This window comes from Hyla sarda, chromosome 1, assembly GCF_029499605.1.
Source record: "Hyla sarda isolate aHylSar1 chromosome 1, aHylSar1.hap1, whole genome shotgun sequence".
NCBI lineage: Eukaryota > Metazoa > Chordata > Amphibia > Anura > Hylidae > Hyla > Hyla sarda.
The window spans coordinates 399,387,983-399,400,636 of NC_079189.1; the positions used below are offsets into that span (position 1 = coordinate 399,387,983).

Here is a 12,654-nt window from a genome sequence, read left to right on the forward strand (position 1 = left end):
TTGCTGTGAATGCACTATATGAGGAAGTCTCGACGCCATCTTGGGGAGAGCGTCTTGCAGGAGCTGAAAAAAATCAGTTATTTCTTAGGCTTCCTGTCAGTTTAACCTCTTCTTCTTGATGCCATTTGTAGCGGAGGGTTTTAGAATTTTAGAAGAATTGTGTGCAGAAATCAGCTGCCAAACAGGGTCTGGGCAACTTTGTAAGTCGCTTAAAGCAGGAGCTTGCAGATCATGCAGCCATCTCTCACTGCGGCCAAGCCACAACTCTTAGAAATGCATCCACTGCCATACAACCTGATAAGATATATAGCGGTACTTTATGAAGTGGCAAAAGAAAGTGTGATAGCCTGGGGCATGTAGGGTATTGGGAGTGTAGCTGTGCGGTAATTAAAGGGTGTTTGTTAACCCTTGCTATTTGTGACATCAGGGTGAGGGCTCATCAGTAATGCTTGTCCTACCACCACCCTTCCCAAGAGCGTTAGGGAGGTATATAATAATAGATTGTCCACAATCGGAGAGTTTTCTGAAACAGGATTAACTTTTACTGAAGATTTTCTGCAAGCTTCAATAACAGAACAGTCTCTAGGTATACAACTGCTTACTCTGGAGATTGACAATGGATGGGACTTTAGAATTTAGAGTCTTTAGGTATTGTGTGCTGTTCCACTGGATTTAGGGGATTTAGTTGCGGTCCAGTAGTCACACTAGCATTAGCGGGGGGTTAGATTAAAAATCATGGTTTTGGTTCAGCTGAGGCTGGTAGGTTTTCAGGCCTAGTGTGTCTTTGAAAGTTGCGCAGAACCGTCCTGTTAGTCCGGCATCCACGAGAGCAGCAACCCAAGAGAGCGATAATTGGACACAGCTCCCTTATATGGGCAGGGGCTGGACTAGTGCTAATTGGTCCATACTGATGTCAATTACCATTACAAAGATTTGTGGGTAACACGTGACCCAGGGACCTCCAAAGGTCCTCCAACATACCATAGAGGTTATTAACATGGTCACATGACCGAAGGTCCTAAGACGCTAAACAAAGTAGGTACTATACATTATTATAAGATATATAGTATTATTAAATATATAAACGTATTAACATTAGAGAATTAGACTTGCGGAGATGCGACTAGGGGCTGTCCCACCTGAGGAACCCTACCTGAACGTAGTTACTCTGACTTTGGGGACCTCTACACTAGGTACGGTATGTAATACGGTACCGGGATACCACAAAAGTATATTTCCATTGTATACTTCAAATTACCTGTCAGCTTGAGCTTGAAAAAGGCCAGGTGAGCTGGCAGAAACGTTACTTTGGACACTTATCTAACTATGGAATAAATCAACACTTTTTTTCATGAGAGATGTGTTCTGCGGATTCATCTTAATTTTTGTATACCACATGGACCCTTGACCCAGGTCTGCATCTGCGTGCACACTGCATCGCTTTATTATTGGATTGTGCTGCTTTCCTACTAATACATATATAAATATATATATATATATATATATATATATATATATATATATATCTATATACATACAGGGGACTGCTGCCACCTAGTAGATGACAGAGATATTCTTCTGAGGTTTTTGCCTTGTTGGTTTATGTGGTTTTATCACTGTGTATCTTGCACAGTAGTAAGTAGCCGTGTCCTCCAGTGCCAGCCTGTCAATTGTTAGATATGATGAACTAAGTGAATCTTCCTTTGTTATGGTGAATCTTCCTTGGAATGATGGAGAATAATCTGTGCTTCCAGTATTAGTAGCAATGTATCCAATGTATTTCAATTCTTTATTTGGAGTCTGTTGGATCCAGAATATAGCATAGCTGGTAAATGTGTATCCAGAAGCTGTACATGGTAATTTTACACTCTCTCCAGGCTTTTTCAACTCTGAGCTGGGTTGTGTAAGTTGTGGATCTGACAAAATACCTGTAGATAGGAATGAAATACCATATATTAGAGGTAACACAATGTAATATCTGGTCTATGGAATGGTATCTGACTTACCAGAGACCAGAAACAAGCACAAGACACAAAGGAAGAGAAACATCTTGTGACTCTTCTCCAGAACTACTCATGTAGGAAACTGCATGTCAGCTTTGGTTTTTATACCTGACATGTCACTCAGGAAGCTTGTATAATATTTGCATATTTTGGGGTATAAAATGTTGTAGTCATTGAAAGCCTCCTTAATTATATGCAGATTTGTTGTAAATGCTATGTGTACATATTTTCCAATATAATGGCCAATATTTAGCAAAATGAAGCAATATTAAATATAGAAAATATAAATAGATGGGGACTGTTCTGGTTTCTGACCTGAACAACATGAAAAAATTCAAGAAAACTTTTGTAAATACACAATAACACAGTTATACAAGCATAATAAGGCACCCATAGACTTGGATCTGTACACATGAAATAAGAGGCATACAGAGGGGGACAAATAAATCAGAAACAAATGTGGACTGCACCATTGATGCAATTTATTTGAAGTTTTTCTTATCTAAAAGTATTACCTCTAGGAGAGAATATCTCTTTAAGGCTAAGTCTCCACTTTTGCCCTGCGTTTTTTGCCCTGCGTTTTTAGGGATTAAAAAAAAGCCTGCAAAAATTGCCAGTGCAAGTGACGTCATCATGCATTTTTTCTTGCGTTTTTTTCCGGGGTTTTTTTTTTCATTTGTGTGGAAATTGCACCTTGGCATTTTTTTTTTGGTACCCAAAATTTCTTGGGTACAAAAAAACAAAAACGCAATGTATATATTTAATAACCCAATTTTTATTATTTTTTTTAATAAATTGTGTGTTTCACTTTTTAAATACATTTTTATGTAGTACTAATACTCCCAGCATGGAACAGACTGTTCCATGCTGGGAGTGATAGTATCTGTACTATAGACATATATTGTCCATAATATAGCAGAGAAGCGGGGAGTCTATACATCGCTCGCCTCTCTGCACTATACTCCGGCCACTGATGTCAACAGAAATTCATATTTCCCACCCAGAGCTGTGATTGGCCGGATGGTTACAGCCAATCACAGCTCTGAGGAAAAGATGAATGAATGAGTGGCCGGCCCGGAGTATAGTGCAGAGCAGGGATGCGAGCGATGTATACAGTCGCTCCATCTCTGCTATAGACAGGAAGGTCACAGAGGGTGTCAGTAGTGACATCCACTGTGATGTGTCCTTAAGCAGGCACTACTACTCCCAACATGGAGCACACTCTGCTCCATGCTGGGAGCTGTAGTACCTGTATTAATAGACAGATCGCAGCAAGTGTAACTTCTGACACCCGCTGTGATCTGTCTATTAATGCAGCTCAAAAACTAACCAAGCAAAGGAAATATATGGTCCTTCAACCACTGATACGTACACCCTTGGAGATAAATTATAGTAAATCAATCCACTTAAATCTACCAATGAGGCCACAAATATATACACAATGAGCTAAAATGTTAACTTTTATTAAAGGTCACAATAAAAAGACATTGCCTCACAATAAAGTGCTCAAAAAAGTTGCATCATATATATATATTACAAGATGAAAGACATAAATCCAGGGTGGGGTATAGGATACAGGTGAATAACCTGACCTAACCGACCCTGCCTAGTCTAGCCCCTTACCCTGACTAGAATACGTGTGGACAGGGACAAGGGATATAAATGATGTACAAAACCAAAAATATCAAACATAGAAAAATAGACAATAAAATGACACGATATGTCTAAACTCTTACTCCTTATAACCGTTAATGCAGCTCCCAGCATGAGGCAGAGTGTGCTCCATGTTGGGAGTAGTAGTAGCTGCAGTTATGGAAAGATCACAACGGGTATCACTTCTGACAGCCGCTGTGATCCTCCTGTATAATGTATAGATGCAGCGGCCGCTCTCCCATGGTCCCCTGCACGGCTGTATATATACACATGTTCCTATTTCTCACAGAGAGCTGTGATTGGCTGGACCCATCTGGCCAATCACAGCTCTGTGGGAAATATGAATAAGTGTAAATATACGTCAGGGCAGGGGACCATAGAAGAGCGGCCGCCGCATCTATATATTATACAGAAAGATTGCAGCGGGCGATCTGTCTATTAGTACAGGTACCGTAGTACTACTCCCATCATGGAACAGTGTGTTCCATGCTGGCAGTAGTAGTACTAACTAAAAAAAAATGTAAAAAATAAAGCAAAAAAGTGAAAAACACACACACAATACATTTTTATAATTGTCGGCTACATTTTTATTTCCCCGCACACATAAATTGATCCCTGTTTAAAAAGTAATAGTTTTTTTTTTTTCAATAATATACATTTCGTTAGATACAATTTTTTCCTTCACTACTGTATATTTTTGGAAAAAAAAATGTTAATGGTACCCTACGAAATTTTATTAAAAACAGCTATCTAGCTATCTTTTTTGTCCAAAGTCCAAAAAAGATTAAAAACCGCCTGCAAAAACGCCAAAGTTAAAATCCACATAGTGTTTTTCTTGGTGTTTTCTCACTCCCATAGACTTCTATTGGAGCAAAACGCCACGATTTTGACAAAAAACGCCGGTTTGAGGGAACTGCAGCGTTTTTTTCAAAACGCCAAAGAGCGGGAGAAAACGCAGAAAAAGTGAAAAAACGGCAAAAGGATTAAAAAAAACGCCAAAGTGAAAAATCGCAAAGTGGAATTAGAAATTTGCGATTTCTCATTGATTTACAGCTAACATCTGGCCGCAGCATTTTTTGACGAAAAAAAGGCCATGTGGCAGAATTGGCGTTTTTCTTTGCATTTTGAAAAAACAAAACAAGTGAAGACTTAGCCTTAATATGACACCCAACGGAGCATTGTATGGTGGCATTACCAGTCTCACATAGTATAGAGCGAAATGGGAATTTACTAAAACTTCTTACTTTCAAACTCACAGCAAGTTTCCTGCTGCGAGTTTTAAAGGGGACGGGCTCTCCGACAGCTGCCTGCAGGAAATTTTCAGCAGCAGAATCTCCACTGAGGAAAATCCACCACAGACCCCATTGAAATCAATAGGGTCTGCCTCGGATTTTCAACAGTGTAAATCCACAGCTGAAAATCTGCTACGGACAGCCGGGGGAGAGCTTGCCCCCTTTTAAACACGCAGCTAAAAACATGCTGTAAGTTTCAAAGTAATGCGCTTCTGTGAACATACCCTACAATGGTTTTGTGTCCTGTTTAAAAACTGTATACAAACTGTTTTTGTTTTTTTGCATTGAAGTCAATGAAAAGTGGATGCTTCTACAGTGCCATTTTTTTGGGGGGGATACATTTTTTTCTTGTACCTTGCAAACCACACCCACTTTCCTTGGAATTTCAATAAAACAATTGAAACTTTATTGCACTAAAGTGTTAACCCCAAAAAAGTATATGTTTTTTTTTATTACAAAAACTGATGCAACTGGACCTCTAAATTCAAACCACATACGGTTTAAAACCATATGCAGTTTAATTTCAGAGCACACATTTGCATCAAGTTTTGTCAGTTTTTAGGGCATACGTTCTGCTAAAAAAAATTAAACTAATGCAAAATAATATGGCAAAATCGTGATATGAATGTAGCCTAATTCTCCCAGTCCTCGCAGCAGTGAGGAGCAGCAACTGGGAGCATCTGAATGGCAGCTGAAAAGGATCAAGGCAGGAGAATATGACTTGGATTTTTTATGTACTAAATGTACAGATGGGAGTTGTGCAAAGCTAGCAGGTAATAGTAGTACTAATAGACAGTGGCGTAGCGTGGGTTGTCAGCACCCGGGGCAAGGCAAGTACCGTATTTATCAGGATATACAACGCACCGGCCTATAATACGCACCCTCATTTTACCAAGGATATTTGGGTAAAAAAAGTTTTTTACCCAAATATCCATGGTAAAAGGAGGGTGCGTGTGTGCGCGTGTATACCCCGATACACCCCCAGGAAAGGCAGGGGGAGAGAGGCCGTCATTGCCCGCTTCTCTCCCCCTGCCCTTCCTGGGGTATAGACCCCTGCTGCCGGCCCTTCTCTCCCCCTGGCTATCGGCGCCACTGCCCGTTCTGTCCCCCTGACTATCGGTGCCGGCGCCGATAGCCAGGGGGAGAGAAGCAGCACCGACAGCCAGGGGGAGAGAAAGGTGCCGCTGCCCGTTGCCTCCCCCCATCCCCGGTGGCATAATTACCTGGGTCGGGTCCGCGCTGCTGCAGGCCTCCGGCGCGCGCCCCCTGCGTCGTTGCTATGTACGGCGCGGCGCACTGACGTCATGCGCCGCGCCGTGCAGTGCATAGCAACGACGCCGGGGACGCACGCCGGAGGCCTGCAGCAGCGCGGACCCGACCCAGGTAATTATGCCACCAGGGATGGGGGGAGGCAACGGGGCAGCGGCGCCGGCAATGGGTGCCGCTTCTCTCCCCCTGGCTATCGGCACCGATAGTCAGGGGGACAGAACGGGCAGCGGCGCCGATAGCCAGGGGGAGAGAAGGGTCGGCAGCAGCGCTCTAGACCCCAGGAAAGGCAGGGGGAAAGAAGCGGGCAGCGACGGCCTCTCTCCCCCTGCCTTTCCTGGGGGTGTATCGGCGTATAACACGCACATAGACTTTAGGCTAAAAATTTTTGCCTAAAAAGTGCGTGTTATACGCCGATAAATACGGTAATTTGCGCCCCCTAACCCATGGATTTTAGCACTCGAGTCTCTTCCACTAGATTAGTTAAAGGAACCCTTACCCCCTAAGCACATGTATTGTTTGTTATGAAAATACTGATGTAATTAAAGTAAAATGCATCTAAATCCAAGTTTCTTTTCAAACACTTTATTGAGTGCGAACATGCATTACACATTCTCCACATTTTCAGCAGGTCTATGAATACAAATCTACAAATTTAGTAACCTAGCATGGGCCATGCTATTATATGTCGTCTCACAACCATCGTAAACGGCAAAAAATATCAATAACAAAAACTAAACATCAAAATGGAACCATACCCTGGAGATGATCCAAGGCACATGACTTTGAGTATTATAAGTAAGCGGCAAATGTCAGGGGGGCATTATATGTGCATTATATGGGCACATGACAGGGGGCCCCTGTCATGTGCCCCCACATATATTGCCCCCTGACATGTGCCCCTCACATATAATGCCCCGCTGTCATGTGCCCCCACATATAATGCCCCCCTGATATGTGACCCTGACTTATAATGTCCCCTGTCCTGTGCCCCTCACATATAATGCCCCATGTCCTGTGCCCCTCATATATAATGCCCCCTGAGGGGGCAGGACAGGGGGCATTATATGTGAAGGGCACATGTCAGGGGGGGCATTATATGTGAGGGGCACATGAAAAGGGGTATTATATATGAGGTGCACATATAATGCCCCCCTGACATGTGCCCCTTACTCATCATTTGCCCCTCTCACTTATAATTTGCTCCCCCTCCCCTTTCTCACGCCCGTCACCTTTCTCCCACGCTGCGGCTGCTCCATTCCTGCAGTCAGTGAGAGCCGCGGGGACGTGATCTCCGGGCGCTGGCGTGATGATGTGATGTCATCGCGTCCGCCTGCCGTGATTGGCTCTCACTGACTGCAGGAATGGAGCAGCCGCGGCGTGTGATAGCAAGGGGATGGGCGTGAGAAAGGGGTGGTGGAGCAGGACAGCCGACAGCTCCCGCTCCACCATGCGATAGTTAGGAAGAGGGGGAACAATCTCGGGGGGGGGGCAATTGCCCCATTGCCCCCCACCCCCCTGGATCCGCCACTGCCTCCACAGTGGGCGGCAACCCGGCGGCTCGGATCGGATTCACACAGCCAGCACTGCAGAGAGAGTGAGTGAGCCAGGCAGGGGCAGAGAGCTGCGAGGGCGCCCCCCCAGATGTTGCGCTCGGTGCGGCCGGCCCCCCCTGCACCCCCCACACTATGCCTCTGCTAATAGAGTCTATGGTATCAGGGTAGTTTGAGGACCTTAGTTAGATACTAATTACCTTCCTTTGGCTACTGTAGGAGAGTATTGGTTGTAATAGAAAGCCAGACCTCCCCTCCCCCACACACACATTTGGAGCAGCACAAACACGTCTCCAAAGTTGGGGGATGATATGCTCAGGAATGAAGCAGCGGGTGAGTTTAGCGGCTAGAGTTGGGCCCCATACAGATACAAGATATAGTGGGGGGTCCCAGTGGCCAGACCCCCTCCCTTGCAATTAGACACTTGGATAGAGGATACAGTTTTTTAAAATTAGAGTACCCCTTTTAAAAGTCAGATTGGCAGTGACTAAGGGGTTAAGGGCACAGTATTTGTCCAGCCTCTAAGTTTTTATTGAAACCGCCCTCTAAAAGGTATCTGCAAACTTTTGGGCAAAAATTAGATAAAGCATACCTATTGAGGGCAGCTAGGCTTTAGTGATGACATCAAATCATGTCTAAAATTATGATAATAATATTATAATTATAATAATAATATTTTTTCGATACTGAAAGACAACATATGACCAAAACATGAACAATATACCCAGGTGCTGTGTTGCCTATTTATCTGCAGATTTTGATTCAACGTACAAATTTTTGGAACATCATATATACTATTATTTCAAGTCCTGCATTGCACCATTTACCGTATATACTCGAGTATAAGCCGACCCGAATATAAGCCAAAGCCCCTAATTTCACCCCAAAAACCCAGGAAAAGTTATTGACTTGACTATAAGCCTAGGGTGGGAAATACATCATCCCCCCCTGTCATCATCCAGACTCCCGTCATTAACACCCCCATCATCATCACCCTGTCATCATCACCCTGTCATCATCCCCCTCGTCATCATCCCCCCCCCCTTCATCATCACCGCCTGTCAATCCCTTCATCAGTGGTCTTCAACCTGGCGGTCTTCATGCTGGGAGTTGTAGTTTTGAAACATCTGGAGGTCCACAGGTTGAAGACCACTGCAGCCTTCGTCATCATCCAGACCCCCCTTTAGTTTTCTACTCACCTCCCCTTGGTGGGAAGGAAGGGGGAGCTGATCCGGGCCATCTATGCTGCAGGGACCGTCTGGTGGGGAGGGTTAGTCGTTCCGGGCTGTCCATCTTCACCGGGACGTCCTCTTCCTCGCTCCGGGCCGGAGAAGAGGACCTACAACTCCAAGCATGCCCTTCGACTGTCAATGCATGCTGATTGTTGCAGTTTTGCAACAGCTGGACACACATTGGTTGTAAAACTGAGTTTGTTAGATAACTCAGTGTTTTGCAACCAGTGTACCTCCAGCTGTTGCAAAAATACAACTCCAAGCATGCACTGAGAGACTGTGCATGCTGGGAGTTCTAGTTTTGCAACAGCTGGAGGCACACTGGTTGCGAAACACTGAGTTAAGTAACAAACTCTGTGTTTTGCAACCAATGTGCCTCCATCTGTTGCATAACTACAACTCACAGCATGTATGGTCTGTCAATGCATGCTGGGAGTTGTAGTTTTGCAATAGCTGGAGGTTTCCGCCGCAGCTCAAACTCCCAGCGGGAAACTCATTGTAAACCTCCGCCCGTGTGAATGTATCCTAAAAACACTACACTAACACATAATAAAGGGTAAAACACTACATACACATACCCCTAGTCCCCTCCCCCCTCTCCAATAAAAAAAAAACGTATTGTACGGTAGTGTTTCCAAAACGGAGCCTCCAGCTGCTGAAAAACAACAACTCACAGTATTGCCGACAGCCACTGACTGTCAAGGCATGCTGGGAGTTTTGCAACAGCTGGAGACACCCGGTTTGGGAAACACTGCCGTAGGGTATTTTTGTGGCTGATTCAAATACCCTATTTAGTCCTCAATTGCGCATGGCGCTCTCTCACTTCGGAGCCCTGTCATATTTCAAGGAAAGGGTTTAGGGCCACATATCTCCGTACTCGGGAGAAATTGCATTACAAATTTTGGTGGCTTTTTCTCCTTTTACTCCTTATGAAAAGGTTAAGTTGGGGTCTACACCAGCATGTTAGTGTAAATTTTTTTTTTACACTAACATGCTGGTGTTGCCCCATACTTTTAATTTTCACAAGCGGTAAAAGGAAAAAAAGACCCCCAAAAATTGTAACACAATTTCTCCTGAGTACAGAACTACCCCATATGTGGGCTTTAGGTGCTCTGCGAGCGCACAACATGGCTCAGAAGTGAGAGCGTGCCATGTACATTTGAGGTTTAAATTGGTGATTTGCACAGGGATGGCTGATTTTACAGCGGTTCTGACATAAACGCAAAACAATAAATACCCAGATGTGACCCCATTTTAGAAACTGCACCCCTCATGGAATGTAACAAGGGGTATAATGAGCCCTAACACCCCACAGGTGTTTGACAAATTTCCGTTAAAGTTGGATGTGAAAATGAAAAAAAAAATTTCACTAAAATGCTGGTTTTACCCTACATTTTTCATTTTCACAAGGGAGAATAGGAAAAAAGCCCCCCAAAATGTGTAGCCCCATTTCTTCTGAGTAAGACCATACCCCATATGTGGATGTAAAGTGCTCTGCGGGCGAACTACAATGCTCAGAAGAGAAGGAGCGCCATTGGGCTTCTGGAGAGAGAATGTGTCCGGAATTGAAGGCCATGTGTGTTTACAAAGCCCCCATAGTGCCAGAACAGTGGACCCCCCCCCCCACATGAGACCCCATTTTGGAAACTGCACCCCTCACGTATTGTAATAAGGGGTGCAGTGAGCATTTACACCTCACAGGTGTCTGACAGATTTTTGGAACAGTGGTCCGTGAAAATGAAAAATTTAATTTTTCATTTGCACAGCCAACTGTTCCAAAGATCTGTCAAACGCCAGTGGGTGTAAATGTTCACTGCACCCCTTATTAAATTCTGTGAGGGGTGTAGTTTCCAAAATAGGGTCACATGTGGGGGAGTCCACTGTTCTGACACCACGGGGGGCTTTATAAACGCACATGGCCCCTGACTTCCATACCAAACAAATTATCTTGCCATAAGCTCAATGGCGCTCCTTCTCTTCTGAGCATTGTAGTTAGCCCTCAGAACACTTAACATCCATATATGGGGTATTTCCATACTCAGAAGAAATTAGGTTACAAATTTTGTGGGGCATTTTTTCCTATAACCCCTTGTAAAATTGTAAAAGTTGGGGGGAAACCAGCATTTTAGTGAAAAAAAATATTTACATATCCAACTTTAACGAAAAGTCGTCAAACACATGTGGGGTGTTAAGGCTCACTAGACCCCTTGTTACGTGCCTTGAGGGGTGTAGTTTCCAAAAGGGTATGCCATGTGGGGGATTTTTTAGGTTTTTTTCTGCTGTTCTGGCACCATAGGGGCTTCCTAAATGTGACATGCCCCCCCAAAACCATTTCAGCAAAATTCACTCTCCAAAATCCCATTATTGCTCCTTCCCTTCTGAGCCCTCTACTGCGCCCGCCAAACACTTGACATACACATATGAGGTATTTCCTTACTCGAGAGAAATTGGGTTACAAATTTTGGGGGGCTTTTTCTCCTTTTACCCCTTGTAAAATTTGAAAAACTGGGTCTACAAGAACATGCGAGTGTAAAAAATTAAGATTTTGAATTTCTCCTTTATCTTGCTGCTATTCCTGTGAAACTTCAAAACTGAACTGGTCTCTGAAAAATTGGAAAATTGCTGCTGAACTTTGAAGCCCTCTGATGTCTTCCAAAAGTAAAAACATGTCAACTTTATGATTCCAACATAAAGTAGACATATTGAATTTGTGAATCAATATATAATTTATTTGGAATATTCATTTTCTTTACAAGCAGAGAGTTTCAAAGTTAGAAAAATGCAAAATTTTCCAAATTTTCATGAAATTTGGGGATTTTTCACCAAGAAAGGATGCAAGTAACAACGAAAATGTAGCACTGTGTTAAATCAGAATATGTCTCGGAATCAAAACAATCGGTAAAAGCGTCCCAGAGTTATTAATGCTTAAAGTGACAGTGGTCAGAATTGCAAATAAGGGCTCAGTCCTTAAGGTGAAAAAGGGCTCAGTCCTTAACCCCTTAAGGACTCAGCCCATTTTGGCCTTAAGGACTCAGACAATTTAATTTTTACGTTTTCATTTTTACCTCCTCGCCTTCTAAAAATCATAACTCTTTTATATTTTCATCCACAGACTAGTATGAGGGCTTGTTTTTTGCGCGACCAGTTGTCCTTTGTAATAACATCACTCATTATATCATTAAATGTATGGCGCAACCAAAAAACACTATTTTTGTGGGGAAATTAAAACGAAAAACGCAATTTTGCTAATTTTGGAAGGTTTTGTTTTCACGCCGTACAATTTATGGTAAAAATGACATGTGTTCTTTATTCTGAGGGTCAATACTATTAAAATTATACCCATTATTACATACTTTTATATTATTGTTGTGCTTGAAAAAAATCACAAACTTTTAAACCAAATTAGTACGTTTATAATCCCTTTATTTTGATGACCTACAACTTTTTTATTTTTCAGTATAAGTGGCGGTATGGGGGCTCATTTTTTGTGCCATGATCTGTACTTTTTTTTGATACCACATTTGCATATAAAAAACTTTTAATACATTTTTTATAATTTTTTTTAAAATAAAATGTATTAAAAAAGTAGGAATTTTGGACTTTTTTAAAAAAAATTTTCGTTCACGCCGTTCACCGTACGGGATCATTAACATTT

The 12,654-nt window shown here is 42.9% G+C and overlaps 1 gene segment (V, D, J or C); it reads right to left on the bottom strand.

Annotated features, from left to right (window-relative positions):
- Nucleotides 1–1,554: 1,554 nt before the first annotated feature.
- Nucleotides 1,555–2,049, bottom strand: LOC130366168 (immunoglobulin heavy variable 1-3-like). The segment is given in 2 exon segments: nucleotides 1,555–1,928; nucleotides 2,007–2,049. Coding segments are annotated over 2 exon segments (417 nt in total).
- Nucleotides 2,050–12,654: the final 10,605 nt, after the last annotated feature.